The sequence below is a fragment of the Antedon mediterranea genome, chromosome 11 (genome assembly GCF_964355755.1).
Source record: "Antedon mediterranea chromosome 11, ecAntMedi1.1, whole genome shotgun sequence".
In the NCBI taxonomy this organism is placed as follows: domain Eukaryota; kingdom Metazoa; phylum Echinodermata; class Crinoidea; order Comatulida; family Antedonidae; genus Antedon; species Antedon mediterranea.
The window spans coordinates 21,695,666-21,714,792 of NC_092680.1; the positions used below are offsets into that span (position 1 = coordinate 21,695,666).

The following is a 19,127-nucleotide window of genomic DNA, read 5'->3' on the forward strand; positions in this document are numbered from 1 at the left end:
AGTTTGATTCAGAATTAGTTCATAAAAGTTGTACTCCATGGTTATTAATAATTTCGGGTTAGCCGCTACCATTCTCAAGTAGGGGTATTAATTGTCACCAATAATACATTTAGAAATGCTGATACCAGTACTTAATATGTGTTAATGCGTTTGTTTGAATTTTACATTTTAAATAATTACGTTTGACTATTTTTTGTTTTTAAAAGTCTATAATTTATTTATTTTAAGTTTGTTTTTGTTAATAAATTTTTTTATCAGAATGTGTTTCTTAATTGAAAATGGAACATTCCATTTTGAAGCTATGGCTTGTTTTCAGTATACAGTAAATACTATTCCTCAACGAATGAATTTACACTTTACTGATACTACCATGTGACTTAATACATTTTGAATAGCAAATTGTTATCTTTTCAAAAATTAAACTTTAATTTAATGTTCTCGTCGTGTTGTATGGTCGTAGGGTAGTATCCGAAATACCAATAACTTGTTTTCATTGTTTTTCTTTTATATAAAAGTACTGTATAAAGACATGTCTATTAATCAAGCAAGTTGGTTAAGCACCTTAGCCCGCTAATGATCTCACGATATCCGGTTGGTTTTGATTTATGGTAGTCACTCTAGCGAAACGCAACTCTATGCGGTTCCTTACATCTTCTTGTTGTTGGTATTTTCCTTAAAACATCAAGTTCAATTTATCTAAAACCTATTATAATAATACGAACGTACAATATTCTGCATTGCACTTTCAACATTAAAGATGTATTTTTGTCATCCAAAAACCTGAAAAATGAAGATTAATAAAATCAGATTTTAAATAGGCCATTTTGCAGTTTTAATAAAATTATTCAGTATTCTGTAAAAAAAAAATATTTCACTTTTAAAAATACAATAGAAATGTTTAATTTTAACACAAAACCATTGTCTGCGTTTAATGACATTTTTTTCAGGTAAATAATTGGTCAAGATCCAGTTCTTTGTCAAAGTGAATCACTATTATGTGAAATTAAAATGGTAATTTAAAAAAAAAATGAACATAAAAAGTTTTTTGGGGGACAATATATCTTTGTTTTATAATGTTTGTGTTTTTTACTTTTTCTGTTGATTGTTCAGCGCTTTAGAGGCGGCTTGCATTTTGCGCTATGTAAATTGAGCATTATTACAGTATTATTAATTTTTAACGCGCGTCATATTTTTGTGCTTGTTCGTTGGCGATGACGTCGTAGTGTTCTCTGATGATAACTAATGATAAAAAAAAGCCTTCTGCCAAAATACTCGAAGATTGAATAGAAATACTACAGGTGGATCGGCTCTTGGGTGGACCATCTGTACATGGTAGGTGAAAGCCGAACTACCTCACAGCCTGGCATGATGTCACATTCCGACGACACTATACTTTAGTATTCTCCCACGTGACACTATAGCCAGTGGCATAATACTTAACACTAACTTTAGGCCATACATGGAAACAACACAAACCCTGCAAACCACTAAAAAGGCACCGTGTGACATTCACACGATATCCGATTGGCTAGAGTTGCTGTAGGGGGACAGATTGGTCATTTTTGTTTTTACATGTAAACAGCTGTTGCTATTTACCAACGTTCTTTTAATGTGATACATCGCACATTTCTTTAAAAGTATTTTTTGTTTATTTCTATTCCTTCATCTTTTTTTAAAAAATTTCATGAAAAATACCGTTAAATATGGATTTTAAAAAAAAAGAATAATAGGCATAATAACCTGGAAAGAGGTTATACCTCATAAAAAACGTTCAAATGCTGTTTTACGAAATTGTAGAAAAATAACTGTAACTGTAAATTAATTGTATGTAGGCTACTCTCTAGATATTCCTTTCAAACAAGTTGGAAGAATATACTTTGATTCAATTTCAGTGGTAAGAAAAAATTTGAAACATTTAATTTAATGTTTCATCCTATGTAGATTTTCCCCAAGTCTCTAATTTGTATTTTTTTCTTTAGTAGGTCCACCAGTCGCCGCTTCGATTCGACGCAATATGTTCCAAAATATTTATATTGTTACTAATATTAATTCGAAACTCAGTCTTAAACCTAGACTACATCAATATGGTATGCCGCAATAATTTTACGTTACCATGAAATGTTACTGCTCGTCACCAAGGTGGACTATTGAGGGCAGTTTGTATCTTGTAACTTGATGACGTCTAACAATTCGTGAACCACCAATGGGCAGTGCAGCGCCGCATTTGTATTAATTTGTTACTTTTTATAAATATTTGATTTGGAATTGAACTAACTTTAGAAAAACGTACAGTCAAGCAATATCTCAATGAAAGTTTCAGCTTAGTTTAGGAGACGGTGAATGTACAGGAGGGTGAATAGGTAGATTGGGTGGGTTGAGTGTTGGAAAAAAGCGAAGTTGGATGTTAAGCATTGATAGTGCATACATTTGGGTCAATCTACCAGACTCCTTTTTTTTAATGGTTTCATGTCTGACATGTAAAAAAAATTAAAAAGTTCGTCAGACTGGAACCAGTTTTATCTGACATATCTATATTATATAATAGCAATAAGCCAAAATGTGTTTCTCTATCTCCTAAAATAGACACTGAAATATAAAGAATACAGTATGCCTGTTAAATGTATCTTCATTCTAATATAAATTCTGTACAATGTACCTCTCGGCACTATACATCCATTTAGATGTGTGTATACTGCATTGTACTACTATCTTTTTGATTCCCGAACCTTAACATCATTATAAAATGGTGCCGCTTCATTGGGCGGGTAGCTACGGTACTAGTTATTATTATTATTATTATTATTATTATTATTATTATTATTATTATTATTATTATTATTATTATTATTATTACAGGAATTAGAACTTGGAGGAAGTAGTTAAGCATAATGTTTCAATACAGACCCTACCCATCATGGTTGTTCTTTACTTGGTAGTAATTATGTAAGTGCTTCCTTATTCGACACAACTTCCGTGTAAACCAATAGTATAATGAACTATAAGGAGTATAAGTCTAAATAAACATTTGGTACATTCCAACAACACACACCAAGTATAATGATTGTATTATATTAAACAACTAACCGTGTAGAATAATAGAATGGGTAAATAAAATAAATCGCATAAGTGATTTTGGTAAAGTAAACTGAATCAGCATAGACCTTTATAGATACATGGTATCAGGTAAAGCAACAAATTATAGGTCGAATAACCAAATGAAGCAAAATAAAAGATGTAAAAAGCAAGGAATACTTGGTACTCGTCGTCGTCAAATCAAACTCTGATCAGAGCGTGGCTTCTCTACAAACAGTATTCTGAAACCGTCTCCTGTCTTCTATCAACCTACTTGCTTGCACAATAGAGCCAAACACATCTGTTATAATCTTTTCCCATTTGCATCTTGGTCTTCCTCTTCTTCTCTTCCCTGGAATGTAAGCCTCCAACACTCTCTTCTCCATTCCATCAACTAATAAATGTTGAATTATTATTATCTTTCCGCTTAGGCCTAATGTTACCAATGTATTAAATACACCAACTCAAAACGTTATTCAACGCTTATATAAAACGGTGCGTTCTAGCACAATACAGTTAAAAATTACATCGACATTTTAAAAAAAACTTAGTAAAAACGATCAGCAAGTACATTTAAGAAGTATATAGTCGTTCTATACATCTCCAGTTTCTAGTTTATTGCTTGAATAATCTTGTTATTTTATATTTTTTCTTTGATTTAGACCAATGAATTTGAAGAAGAGGTAACATAACATTATTTATGATGATCAAAGCAAAATTTAAAAATATATTCCAAAATTGTAAATACAATATAAAGAAAAGACAATAAGATATTGTGAAATACAGTTTAAAACAGTTTATTGTAGATATATTAAAAAAAGTTATTAAAAAATATTACAGAAAAATAAAATGTACCATTTTAAAATATATATATTTATATATACAAACATACAATTATTTACAATATACAATAGTACATTTGTTAAGAAAATACATATTCTATACATTCATTAAAAACAAGACAATGTATATTATACAAATCGGGGGGAAAGAATTTAATTTTTTTAAGAAAAATGACAATATATTGTTAAAAAGTAATTATTCATTTGACTCATAAAAACAATAAAAACATTTTGTAATATATAAATAAAATATTTTGGAGCTATTAAATCTTTTTCCTTATTATGACGGTATAAAACATTTTGTTAAAAATAACTTAAACAAAATATGCTCTTAACAATATGGTACGTGAACCGTTTCAACAGTTCGATGACTATAGATTAAACACAATAACGTGTGTTCAGTAGTAACAGTATACTGCTAATAAAGGCATTCATTATTTCTTATTTAAATTACTTTATTGTTGATAGTTCAGATCTATAAGCAATTCTTTACAATATACCGAGACCTTAGTACATTATTTTGTATTTAAAATACGGTATATAATACTAACGATGTACACGGAGGAGGAATCAGTTTAATTTCCCCATGATAAACCATAAACACAATGTATACATTATTTTGAGGAAGAAAAACCAAAATATCTGGTTTGTTATTGTTTGCATTAGTGATAAATTATTTATTTTTAAATTTGGTATAGATTTTTAAGTGTATATTTACACAATATGTTAGATACAAGTGATATTAGAATGGTCATTTTCTACGAATATGATACGAATAGTAAATAATTGTCAATAACTTGCTGTGAAAAAACGAAACACAATAAATTGCGAGTAAGCATACTGGTTTAATTGCGTGTCCTATTATGGTAACATTACAAGACTTATTTACATTTCTTTGCCGCTAGTCTTTGTGATTTAAGTTCTATGGAACAATTTAATAATGCAGTTATTATACACTTTTGTAATACACATGTTTGTTAACAGGGTGACGATGACGTCATACCAATGTTTGTATCAAACATCGACTATTTACAATTCACACTGTTATGAAAAAAGGGCAATTTTTGTGGAATAATTTTTAGACATAGAGAAAACAGTTATTATGAATGGTTACAAAAAACAGATAGCAGAGTTCAAAATAGAATAGTGCAACCCTGATATGACTCTCATATCAATATATTACTTTTGTTTTTGTTTTCGAGTCCTTTTTTCACTCAAAAACGAGTACTATCCGTATACGTGTTATGATAAACTGGATTTCGACAGTTTTATTGTCGATTAATGTCAATCCAAAGTTATCTGCGTCAATCTATAAACTACATATGGACTTTTAAAGTCGAAGAATGTTTATACATTGGTCTATTATTATAATGTATTGGTAGATTTGTCCAGTCTGTTGCATTGAACTCGATACAAGAGTCACACATTCGGCTTCCAACCATGATATATGTATTGGTAGATTTGTCCAGTCTGTTGCACTCGATATAAGAGTCACACATTCGGCTTCCAACCATGATATATGTATTGGTAGATTTGTCCAGTCTGTTGCATTGAACTCGATATAAGAGTCACACATTCGGCTTCCAACCATGATATATGTATTGGTAGTTTTGTGCAGTCTGTTGCATTGAACTCGATATAAGAGTCACACATTCGGCTTCCAACCATGATATATGTATTGGTAGTTTTGTGCAGTCTGTTGCATTGAACTCGATATAAGAGTCACACATTCGGCTTCCAACCATGATATATGTATTGGTAGATTTGTCCAGTCTGTTGCACTCGATACAAGAGTCACACATTCGGCTTCCAACCATGATATATGTATTGGTAGATTTGTCCAGTCTGTTGCACTCGATATAAGAGTCACACATTCGGCTTCCAACCATGATATATGTATTGGTAGATTTGTCCAGTCTGTTGCATTGAACTCGATACAAGAGTCACACATTCGGCTTCCAACCATGATATATGTATTGGTAGATTTGTCCAGTCTGTTGCACTCGATACAAGAGTCACACATTCGGCTTCCAACCATGATATATGTATTGGTAGATTTGTCCAGTCTGTTGCATTGAACTCGATACAAGAGTCACACATTCGGCTTCCAACCATGATATATGTATTGGTAGATTTGTCCAGTCTGTTGCACTCGATATAAGAGTCACACATTCGGCTTCCAACCATGATATATGTATTGGTAGATTTGTCCAGTCTGTTGCATTGAACTCGATATAAGAGTCACACATTCGGCTTCCAACCATGATATATGTATTGGTAGTTTTGTGCAGTCTGTTGCATTGAACTCGATACAAGAGTCACACATTCGGCTTCCAACCATGATATATGTATTGGTAGATTTGTCCAGTCTGTTGCACTCGATATAAGAGTCACACATTCGGCTTCCAACCATTATATATGTATTGGTAGTTTTGTGCAGTCTGTTGCATTGAACTCGATACAAGAGTCACACATTCGGCTTCCAACCATGATATATGTATTGGTAGATTTGTCCAGTCTGTTGCACTCGATACAAGAGTCACACATTCGGCTTCCAACCATGATATATGTATTGGTAGATTTGTCCAGTCTGTTGCATTGAACTCGATATAAGAGTTACACATTCGGCTTCCAACCATGATATATGTATTGGTAGATTTGTGCAGTCTGTTGCATTGAACTCGATACAAGAGTCACACATTCGGCTTCCAACCATGATATATGTATTGGTAGTTTTGTGCAGTCTGTTGCATTGAACTCGATATAAGAGTCACACATTCGGCTTCCAACCATGATATATGTATTGGTAGATTTGTCCAGTCTGTTGCATTGAACTCGATACAAGAGTCACACATTCGGCTTCCAACCATGATATATGTATTGGTAGATTTGTCCAGTCTGTTGCACTCGATATAAGAGTCACACATTCGGCTTCCAACCATGATATATGTATTGGTAGATTTGTCCAGTCTGTTGCATTGAACTCGATATAAGAGTCACACATTCGGCTTCCAACCATGATATATGTATTGGTAGATTTGTCCAGTCTGTTGCACTCGATATAAGAGTCACACATTCGGCTTCCAACCATGATATATGTATTGGTAGATTTGTCCAGTCTGTTGCACTCGATATAAGAGTCACACATTCGGCTTCCAACCATGATATATGTATTGGTAGATTTTTAACGTGTCCAGTCTGTTGCACTCGAGAGAACTCGATATTAGACTTTTGCTCATTTTTGTTGCCAGCGCTCCATCGACCATTAATTTTGTAACGTTTTCAACAACTTTTTGCTCTACATTTAATTTTGATATTTCTTCTGCAAGTTCAGTCACAGATAGTGTTTTTACTGTTTCGATACTGCTTTCGTCATCACTACTACTTTCAATACTGCTACTGCTGCTGTTGTCGTTCGGTGACGACATAGCTGGTTTAATGGGTAAAGGCGGTGGTTTCTTGATCAATATTCGACTGCCAGGTTTCTTTGGTATTGGTGGTTTTCCATTGAAGCTGATTTCAAGTAAATTTAAACCACTCATACGTTGTTTATGAACATAAACAATTTCTTTATGAAGACCCCTTTCGATCCTTCTGCTGCAAGGTGGTTGAATAATCGGGGTGACAACGTTCACTAACTTATTGTTGGTTGGGAGGCCTACTGGTTTTGTTGGTATTGCGGGTGGCCGCATGTCTTGTTTACAGCACACAGGTTGTTTTAGCTTAGGCGGCAACAATGGTTTTTTTCTATTAACAGGTGTTTCACTCGTCCTATGATTCAAACTTACACGTGTTTTCTGTAGGAAGTCAGGTGACACAAGTGGAAGTGTTTGTAACTGGGGTGGTGGGGAATACGGTGAATTAAAAACTGGACGTGTTGGAAGTGTTGGGAACAAATCATCTTCTGTTCTGTTTGAAAACTGGAATATTTCTTCTGGTGAATCATAAGAACCGTCTTCTTCGCTATCACTTGTTTCTGGTGTTTTTAATTTAGGTCTTTTCTCAATATCGGCATCCAGATTGTCAACCGATCGTTTGAAGATATTTCTGATCGACCTCTGTCAAAAGAGAATAATATAATGACTTAAATATAATTAACTTAACCTGTGTAACATTGCGCGCGCGTGGAAATGATGGTTGTAGGTGGCATATATGCGCTCGCGCGTAAAATATGTGTCTTTCGAGTGTCGTTAATGATAAAAATAGGCCTATGTTTGAATTTGGAGAAGGCGTTTATTTTTGTGGATGTAACCTGTATAATCAAATAAATTCCCCTAGATTTGAAAAAATACAACAAACTTAATACCAATAAGTGATATGATACAGTGAAAAATTGTATCAATATCCTTGGTAAATTGTCTAGTCTACAAATATAAATGTGTTATAATAGGCCTACCGTATTGTGTATGGCGGAAAGTTTATTTGAGGAAAGGGGGTGGGGGACGGGGAGTTTATTTCTAATAGAACGATGTTCTATGGAGGTATAGGGATGATTAATTCAAAGCAGACGTTTATTGGAAGCGACGGACGTTGCGCGTACGTCGTTGCGCCGTCTAGCGTCGCGTGCACGTCGTCTTGCGTCAACCAAAGTATGTATGCTTTCACCGTGTTCTTAAGAAATGGTTTTATTAGAGTAGCATCTTAGACTACACTGTATTTTTGCTTCGTTAATCAAATTGTTTAGTATACTTTTAAAAATGAAACTTGTACTCACCATTGTGTTTAGTATACTTTACAACCTCTTTTTAGAAAGTGTAGGGCATGGTCATTACCGGACCAAAAGTGTGTACAGTTCGTTTTTTCAAATATAGGCCTGCGTGTTTACTATAAAACCCAATGCACCACTGTTGTGCCTCACGCATTGCAGACCAATAACAATAACAGAAATATAATAACTGGTTTAGTCACTGTGAAAACATAGGTAGAACAATTGCACCATGTGACTTCCGTTTCTTCTGTATACAAACCAAACAAATACCAGAAATGGATTTTTTTATAAATGTTGTAAACCAATCGGGTAGCAGTGTTGAAATAGTGAAACCATGGATCAAAATGTGAAATCGTGTATGCTGCCACCTATCTGTAAAGTATGGGGCCTACAGTGGTCCAATAGGATTGATGAAATCCGTCCATTGTAGGCACTTAATTTGCACCTAGCTGTAAAGTATAGGGCCTACAGTGGCCCAATAGGATTGATGAAATCTCTCCATTGTAGGCACTTAATTTATGAGGGGGCGGGGGGGTGAGGGGGGGGGGGGGGGGTGTCGCTTCTGTGCTGTCAATAATATGGCCGTTGAGAGCGCTGTTGTCCACAATAAGACAGAGCCATAGGTAGGCCGTGTATTGTATTTATCCACAGTTAAAAAAAACATTATCGGTAAATTTCACAGTCATTATCAAACAACCAGATGCCCAATATTCAGGTCAAAGGTTAACAATTATCGCATTTATCCGATAATTATCTGATTTGAATGAGATGATTATCGGTTAAACACCGTTTCCACGGGCAGTTTATCGGTTAAACACCGTTTCCACGGGCAGTTTATCGGTTAATTTATATATAAGGGGATTTTGAGGGCGCAATTGTATTGTGTTCATAATAAGGGATTTTTTTTTCTCTTAACAAAGTAAATGATAACTTACGTAATTATACGGAATAAGAAAATGAGTTCCTCCTTTGTTTTACTGTAAGATTGATAGAATACTTGATTGACCTGTACGCGTACAGTATACAAAACATACACACTAATACATTAGCAGATTGAATAGACAACTTTTATTAATTGATTTATTTATATGTACATATTCCACTAGTAACAACTTATATGCATTTGAGACGAAATCATGACTAAGAGGACAGTGCTAGAGATGTGATAACAAACAGATCAAAATCTCCGTTATGTACGTACGTACGTCCATTTATTTATCTATATCTCCGTTACGTACGTACGTCCATTTATTTATCTATATCTCCGTTACGTACGTACGTCCATTTATTTATCTATTCATGCAAAGGCAAATATGCGTGGCATAGAATTTTAAAGAAGTTCCTTAACTGATCAATTATTGTACAAAATGTTAAAAATGCGATCTTAAACGAATAAATAACACTCATTTTAGAAGTTGTATATTTGCATAATTAACTAAATGATTTTCATTCTCGATTTAGATATAATTATTGTCTTTTATACTTAATTTGTTTCATAAATTATTTCTGAACTTTTTTTAATTCAACAAACGAAATTCCATTTATACCGATAATTTTTGTGAAATCAACTGTCATGTATTCGTTCCCATAATGCCTTGCAATAATGCGATCATCTCTTTCTCCCTGAATCACTGCGTTCGTAATTTGAAACATGACTTCTGATTTTGAAGAAAATACTATTATACTGTTGTCTGCCTTGCAGTTTCCCGCCAAAAAGTCCTCCTTGCTAGTTTTTTCCAGTATAAATTCACCATTTTTTGATTTGCAAAATAAGTCTTCGTGATTGGTTGAATCTTCATCAATAACGCGCACGCGCTGTGGTGCAGGAAACTTGCACTCTATCTGTCGCAATGTGTATGGGAGAGGATCCGGTACGATTTCAAAATACCCAGTGCAATCCATGTTCAACGTAAAGAAATGTTTTCCTCGAAAAGAACATCTGCAAACAATTTAGAAAATAAAATGTTATCATGGGTACCGGTACTATATATAAAAATACGGTTTGTGGTACACCATTGTGTTTCCAGGTAATTGAGCATGCCGAAACGTAAAGGTTGTTTTTATAGTATTTCCTTTCTAGAAACACACGATGGTGTACCACAAACATTAAGAGCATGTGTTAAGGTATTAACTTAATTTTCAATACAAAGGTATAATTTAGGCTAAAATAGGCTAATTGACAATTGTAGTGAGAGTGAACTAAAAAGGTATTTGCGCGCGTGTATCAGTTTGCGCGCGTGTATCAGTTGGGGATAGTAACAATAATTTACCTTAAAAATGGTTTTACTCCAGTTCTGGTAGCATAAGACGCTATACCTTCTACATCGATGATGGTTCCAACACGAAATTTATGTTGATTCGCTTTTGTTGAAATATTCTGTAACTGAGCTGTGACTTTTACGGATTTTGGAAGAATACGTGCAATCTGTGCTATCGTATACGCGCGCGTAGTGTCATACAGAACGTGGAATTTTCCTTTATAGTCCATGGGTAGGGCAAACTTGTTTGACGATTCAGTAACAGGCTTAGCGATAAACACCTCGTTTGTGTACTTTTTATGTAATACATAGGTTTTATCTTCATTGTTATTTTCTCTGGGCCTGACTATTTTAACGATGTTTGGTAACATTAACTCCCGCTGATGTAGGTAGTTGGCAGACACGGCTTTGTCCTGCCACTCTACGGTATGGTGCTCACTTTTACAAGTGTACTGCCTTCGTAAACGCCTGATAGACGCTGTGTATCGGTGCTTCATCTTCTCTGTAATGTCTGTCATTATACACCTGTATGTTTGCTTTCAAAACTGAAAATAACATCGTAGACTTGGCAAGGCTTGTTATATACTGACTATCGTTCAACAACCTATTTCCTTATATAGTTTCCTTGAATGGGTTTTTTTTTTGTTCGAGGAACTGTACTGCCATAAATCCTGTAAGAACCGGTAACAAGTACCCATTAGTACAGGGACGTGTGTATAGGCCTACACAATATATATGAGTTGTCGTTGTTGTCGTACCTAAAATCTTATTTACTTGACATTTAATGTGAAGTACGCTTAGGCATGCTTTCTTTGACACGAAAACCCACCGCCTTTAAATGTATTATTATATTATTTGTTTTGATTGATTGTTTCCTGAATGGTTTACGTAGGCCTATCCTTTCCGTGGAAAGAAGGAAAAATAGATTGCCTGGTAATGAGATAGCAAATTACGTAGACAAACTTCTGGTAAAATGTAATCCCAATGAAGTTGTTTGTGTTTTAATAGTCAGTTGAAATACTTTGAAGCGACCATCTTCTTCTATCAACCCATTAGGATATCTGCGCTCAGTCTGTCGCTGGTTTCCACATACGCACAGAGTACAGTAAGCATAGTCTTGAATAATCAACGATCGAGAAGACGCCACTTGAATGCAAGTAAGTTGGCCAATCACAAGCAACGATTGGATGATCCATTGCGCCGTAATTGGTCAAACTACTTTCGGTGCGCGTACGTCTTTGCGCCGCGTCTCATCAATGGGTATCAATCTTTCCTTCCCCCCGACAGCAGTGAGGTCACGCACGCACGCACACACGCAGAGTGAACGATTGCACGTTCACCTTGTAGACAACAGTAATATTTCGAGCGACGTCAATTAGGTGCATAATTGTGTTTTTCCCTATGAAACAAAAACAAACGAGAAATATATTTTTAGTTATTATTTATATGGATATTCTGAAATTACTCATTTCTGTATACAGAAAGTAATATAATAATCACAAAACGTATACAAAACTGAGATGAAGTCGAAACCTATTTCCAAATAAGAGCAGTCATAACATTAATGTTGATGTATTTATTGACGCCAATGAGTTTCGTCAGTCGTCAGTTTTAACAGTTTTTGAGAATAAGGAAATAAAACATACATTTTGTTTGGGTTATGTTTTTGTTAATATTTGAAATAAATTATATAAAATTATTCAAAATTCAAGGTATATTTTTCGTACAAATGTAGGCCTATACCACTGTACATAAGTTTTTCCATTTAGCAACGTAGTTACACCAATTAAGGTTTAAATCAGAAATATAAATATGTTTTCTGGAGAATAATCTAATGGAATTCCACCATTTTAATTTTTTTTTAAATGAAACGACACAGTATAAATATTCAAACAGATTTGTCGATATTTAATCTGAAATTCGTGCAATTAAAATGAATCATATATATATATATTTTACTTTTTCATAAAACCAATTGATAGACAAGAGCTGCTAATTATATATTATTTTCTGTTTATTGAGGATAAAAGTTCACAATTAGCATACAAGGACAACGCGCATAATCACCAATCACAAGCGTAAGTTTGGTTGCTAGCCTACAGTGAGTGCGCGTCAGTTTGGTTGCTAGCCTACAGTGAGTGCGCGGCGTCCTTCCACGTACTTTGATGACACACATAAAACAACCTTAAAGGATAGCTCCGGAGTATAAATTTTTTTTTTTAATTGATGTTATTTCGCAATGATATAGTTCTGCTTTATCGATGACGAAAAATGAAGGGTTATCAATTTTCTTGCAAAGGTTTTATTTTGTAATAATACCAATTTTAAACCCGAAACTCGTCTGTAAAATCCATACCCCTAAAGATTGTCACATTATTGTTCAGCCTATTGTTTCTGTTGATGCGTTTAAAGCTCTGTCTACACTATCAAACTTTATGTGACAAAAAAATGTGATGTGCCCATATATGGACACAATGATGTCATATCACTACCATATTTGGGCACATCACACTTTTAAAAACCGTCATCACTATTAAGCAATGGACTCCATCCTTTGTGTGCAAACTTAAAAATTTTAAGTGCGTCTAACTTGGTCACCTTCAACGAATCTTGAATCAATTGTTTTGACATATCTAAGAGTAGGGATCCATCAATAGCTTGGTCCTGTATCTTTTCATCACAAGACACGTTCAGTTTCAGTGATTTTAAATGTTTAATTAATTGAGATGTACTTAACCCGGAAGTAATTCGTTCATGTATGTTGACATTTTCACTTCTGCTATCGAATTCGCCATACCGTTTGTTATAACGATAGTAACGTCCTTTCTTATAGCCATAGTAGGAGCTCACCGGCTTATAATCTTTTGCAGTTACGTAATATGTATCTTCAGTTGGATTAATAGTGCCACCAACGTGACCACTCGAACCTGGTGCCATACGCGCCATGTCCTCGTAACTAGAACTGGTGTTACCGTCATGAGAAGGTTCTGAGCCACTATCCTCAGTAGTGTGCGTCCGCTGATGTGACAGACAGGCTCTTGGCGGCAATGGAGGAGGTCGGCATGGCAACGCTGATAAAAATCGTTTAGGTTCACTAGTCTTCTTAATTTGGGGCAATGGCATCGGAGGTCGACTATCAATATTGTATATACGTTCATCGTCAAATAGATTGTCGACCGAAGCACTGATGGTGGTGTGTGGGGTTGGTAGGGGGTCAGCTGGGCGTCGTTTGACGGTTTTGGCGCGTATAGGTGTGTTAATTGACGCGTTTCTACTAATACATTTGCTGTCTGGTTTTTCTTGAATTTCAGTATCACTCTTAGCTTGAGATAATTTACGACGGGTCCTAAATGGCCATTTAGATCCTCTCTTTATTTTCTAGAATCAAAAAAGACAATAAGAACGTATAAGCAATTACAATTGTTGAGAAACTAAAAAAAACGAACTTAAAAATGTAAATATTTTCATTTGTCAAAACAATAACCATCTTGCCTTACTTGTATTGTTGCAAATCTGTTGACCTGTGGTTTGTTAACCATGGCAATGACGTCATGTGTCAAGCAGTCTTCGGCGGAGTCCCCCTATTGTAGAATACAATATTGAATATAAATCATGGATGCAAACAATAAGATGATCATGACCGAAACACCAAAGTTTTCGTTCTCAGAAGAAGATTGTTTTATAGTGAGTTTTTGGAAAGTTTCTTGTATAGTGTAAGAAGACCTCAACTGTAACACTCACAGCAGAATATATTCCCTATTGAGAATGTGTGAAGAATACTAAACCGTTTATGAATGCTGCAAAATCTGGAAACATTGTTTTTCTTTTCAAACTACCCACTTTTATTCACTTTCATCATTTAAAAGTTTATCAATTACCTTGTTTTCACAGATAGTCTTCTGGTGGCTTTTAAAGTTCCACATATTTAAACATTTTAAAATGTATGATTTAAAAACATGACAAATTTATGGTGTAAAATTGCTTAAAAGCCAAAAAAAAGTTATTGATACTAATGTAATGGTTTACTTCTTTGTATTTTTTTTTAAAGATTTACATTTTCTTCATTCAGACATTACATGTCTATGCTTAGAGTTAGCTAGCAATTTGCCATGTAGACTTTGTGGAACAACGAGGTTATGTAGTAACATTAATAACATTAATAAATACTTACTGAATCTTTTGAATTGTAGCATTGATGACCAAGTTGCTGAGACTTTAATTTAGTTAACGTTTTGGATTCTTCAACTAAAATTAAGTACAACAAGAATAATATGATTAAACTGTAATCATTTCCGCATTTACTATTAGCATAGAAAAGTACAACAAGTTTCACTTGTATTGATATGGTAAAAAAAATTGAAACCAGAGATAAATAAGCAAGCCTGTGAGCTACAGCGATTTTAATTGCTTTTGCTTATCCTTGCCTCCTTAGATTTCCACCTGTCTTGTTTTTTTTACTTTGTTTTAAATGTATTTCGATTTTAAAGGCTAAATAAAGAATGAATGAATGAATGAATATAAAATGATTTGATGCTTAAACAAAAATGATATTTTGGTAAAGTAAGTAATTGCAACAATGATGAAACGAAAGTAAGAGATTTTTATCCTACAAACAAAATAATGTTTTTTTCTATATTAAATATTTGTATTTTAGTTTTACAACTAAAGCTTGGTTCCTTAAGCTTGGTTCCCACTAGAACGTAACGCAAGGACGTAAACGCAACGCAAGCGTTTTAACCAATGACAAACGAAGTTATAGACAGTTAGCAATCACAAGCGAATAAGCCATCGCTTGTGATTGGTTAAAACGCTTGCGTTGCATTTACGTCCTTGCGTTACGTTCTAGTGGGAACCAAGCTTTATACTAGAACGCAACGCAAGGCCGTAAGCCGCAACGTAGCGAACTGACCAATCCAAGCGATGGATTATTCAAACCATTCCTTATGATTGGTCAATTCGCTTGCGTTGCGTTCTAGTGGGAACCAAGCTTAACCAGCAACTATATAGAAAAACCATTGATACGTACGTTTACGGCGGTGTATACGCAATTCCTGTTTCTTATCTGTTAGCTTTCTTTGCATGATTGTTATGCTCAACAAAAAATACACATAACATTGGTTATAAAATAGAAAGTACTATAAAATGTTCCACGATTCCTGTTTAATTGTAGTTAGTAATTTGAAAGATTTATAAAGTTCTCAGCAGCTACCATCAAGTTTTAAAAAAAAAGCCAGTTGTCTGCTTTTTGAATTACCAGGTTTGTTGAGAAGCAGCCGATGGGTGGCAGCATCTTTTTTGCTATCTACACGTGGAGGTGGCACAGGCCTTGGAACTACTGATTGCCGTTTTTTAACGAATTCTAAAAAATATATTTGATGATGAAAAAAAATAATAATTATATATGTTAGTCACGTCTCGAAAGTAAAATAGTACCTTGATAATTCAATTGTATAAGTCCACTTAAGCCCTGTCTACACTATCAAACTAATTTGACAAATAAATTGTTGCTGTGCCCAAATATGGTAGTGATAATATAGTGATGTCGTCATCGTGTCCATATTCATTATGGGAACATCACATTTTGTTGTCACATAACATTTGATAGTGTGGACAGGGCTTTAGTCTAAGATTCTGATATCATAATACAACCATAACATAAAACATCCCAAATACTAACAAAATTAGGCTATGCAAAAAGGTGTTACCAATGAGTTCAGGAGAGTTTCTTGACAATGTTTGCAGGGCTGCCGTTGCTTTAGCTTTCGTATTCTTAGAGGTACGAGTATACCCGATGGAGTCATCATCTGATGTGTGGTCGAGTTGTGGAGCAGAGTGGTTGAGAATCCGTTTGCATAATGGAGTCACTGGTTCATTCGTGTAATACTCACTGGCAGATTTCATTGAAATACGTCTATTATCAAAATTCTCTGTATTCGCTCGTTCTGTCATGAATAAGTACATAAATAATGGTCCGAAAACAACTCATTCTACTAAGGTTTGCTTTTGTTTTCACTTTTATTCTAACTCTATATTTGACTATGGTATCGATTATGTATAAATCGAGTTATGCACGCAATATATTATTATAGGTTAGAGTGCGGAGCCAGTCGACTAAAAAAAATAATAAAAAAGATGATAAGAATAACGTAGGGCGGGTGCGGGGGTTTCGGTGCGGAAAACAATATTTATTTTCTCTTTAATTTAAAAAAAGAAATCCGTTGATTTGATGCTGACAATAGCCTATTAAATTTATACCTGCTTCATATTATGTAATTCATCGTTACGTCATAAATATGCATATTCATGAACGTCATCTTGAGGGAACTATTAGTGTAATAACTTGGTTATAAACAAGATGACCAGTTAGCTCAGTCGACTGAGCGTCGTGTTAATAACAAGAGTGTCGCGCGTTCGAACCCCACACTGGTCTGGTGGAACAGAGTTAAAACTATGCGAGCTACTGTGTTTGGGGTTCACGGAATTATACGTCCCTCTTTTCACCACACATCATGAGGCAGCAAAATAAATGCATCAGGTGATGTGGTGGAAACGACCTCAAAAGGCTGTGGCAGGGCCTTAGTGCTGAGGCAGGGAGAGCACACGTTAACATCTTTTTGGCTTACTCCACCGCACCTGTATTTTGATCTTGTAAATTTTATGGTTAGCGCCCTCAATTTAGGAACCCTAACACCCGTGTTATAATAATCCAGGAAATTACGAACAAGCGAACGTTTTTGTAACTTCGAAGTTGGACTTTTCCGCCGCTTAGGATAAGAAGCCGAGTTGTTTAAGTAGGGAAACCCCGCCTAAAACTTTTAAGTCACATCTAAGTTGAAATCGATGATATTAAAATAGTTTGTATTTGAAATGTTTGTTCTATTGATTTACTGTCATGGCTCGGATGAATTGCATGCTCTCACTCCGGTAGATCTTCTAGATAAACTAAACGTTTTGCTCCTTTGTATCATTATCAATTATCTACGTACTACGCCGACTAAAAGATTAGTTATTCACATTAAAGCAAACTTAAATCTATCAAAATTTTAGATGCGCAGTTTTCTATTTTGCAGAATTAGTAAACTTACCGATGCCCTCCCTTTCAGTAGACATAGTAGCATCTGACAATGGCATAATAGGTACTGTACAGTCCAATGTAGTTCGCCTGGGCAGTTTAGGCGACGGACAATAAATATTCTCTTTCTTAGTGTCTACCACTAATTGAGGATAGTCAAATTTTAATAACCGAACAACATCAATATTGCTCAATGTAAACTTTGGACCAAAAGTCTCAACCGCTTCCGTTTTTTCACGTTGTCTTGTCAGCAGAGATTCACTAACATAAAATTGTAAATTAGCCAGATGAGAAAATAGAAAGATTGTTTTATATCCAGTATTATTACACGAACAACCCGCGTAGTATTCCTCTGCGCATGTTTTCTCTGCTACAATTGGGTGTGATATGTAACTGTTCATACGAGAAAGAAATTCTGGTTCGTGGTCGTTGAGGTCGCCAGTTATTCGAAGTTTCACAGGTAGAGTAAACTTGTTTATAATCTCCTGCATGGTATATGGCAACACGTCGGGGATCACCTCAAAATAACCAACTGTGCCTGTTGTTAATGTAAATGTTATGTTTTCCCGACACACACAACTGTTGATGAAATTAGGTGGAAATAAATAAACGAGAAAAAAAGAAGCATCATCCATGGGGTGCGCCATTAGGCCTACGGACTATTAATATTAAGTAGCGATGTTATAAGTAGGGCTATAAAGCTGGTTCCCAACGCAAGGACGTAGAGTTGAGGAGTTGACCAATGACAAGCGACAGTTGAATAACTACATCGCTCAGTGATTGGTCAAATGCCTTAAGCTTGTTCCCAATAGAGACGCAACGCAAGGATGTGGACGCAACGCACTGCGAGTTTACCAATGACTTGGAATCCTTCGCATTTGATTGGTCAAATCCCTTAGGCCTACGTTGCGTTACGTCGTTGTGTTGCGTCTCTAATGTGAACCAAGTATTATCAATGGTGACAATTTCCTACCTTAATACTGGCTTTATTCCGTCAATGAAAGCACAGCGTCGAATTCGGACTATGCGTATTATTTCTCCAATTTCTAATTTAAGCATATCCACTAATTTTGAAACATTTGTAAGCTTCGACATTATACGAACTTGCTGAGGATTTATTTCAACCAAGTCTGCTACGGTATAAAAACTCTTAGAACAATCATGAACTACATTAA

At 34.9% G+C, this 19,127-nt stretch overlaps 3 protein-coding genes across 3 annotated transcripts; all 3 read right to left on the reverse strand.

Annotated features, from left to right (window-relative positions):
* Positions 1–6,660: 6,660 nt before the first annotated feature.
* On the reverse strand, positions 6,661–8,844 carry LOC140062833 (uncharacterized). Its single transcript, XM_072109193.1, has 2 exons — positions 8,629–8,844; positions 6,661–7,972 (listed from the first exon to the last, which is right to left on the reverse strand). The coding sequence occupies exons 1-2, from the start codon at positions 8,629–8,631 to the stop codon at positions 7,055–7,057; spliced, it is 921 nt and encodes a 306-aa protein (XP_071965294.1). The 5' UTR covers positions 8,632–8,844; the 3' UTR covers positions 6,661–7,054.
* An 863-nt stretch (positions 8,845–9,707) lies between these two features.
* Positions 9,708–11,588, reverse strand: LOC140062639 (uncharacterized). The gene is made up of 2 exons (XM_072108941.1): positions 10,893–11,588; positions 9,708–10,561 (listed from the first exon to the last, which is right to left on the reverse strand). Exons 1-2 carry the CDS (start codon positions 11,396–11,398, stop codon positions 10,123–10,125), a joined length of 945 nt encoding a protein of 314 aa, XP_071965042.1. The 5' UTR covers positions 11,399–11,588; the 3' UTR covers positions 9,708–10,122.
* A 1,285-nt stretch (positions 11,589–12,873) lies between these two features.
* On the reverse strand, positions 12,874–18,484 carry LOC140062676 (uncharacterized). The gene is made up of 5 exons (XM_072108981.1): positions 17,966–18,484; positions 16,586–16,822; positions 15,052–15,125; positions 14,378–14,461; positions 12,874–14,258 (listed from the first exon to the last, which is right to left on the reverse strand). Exons 1-5 carry the CDS (start codon positions 18,441–18,443, stop codon positions 13,395–13,397), a joined length of 1,737 nt encoding a protein of 578 aa, XP_071965082.1. The 5' UTR covers positions 18,444–18,484; the 3' UTR covers positions 12,874–13,394.
* Between the last annotated feature and the right edge of the window lie 643 nt (positions 18,485–19,127).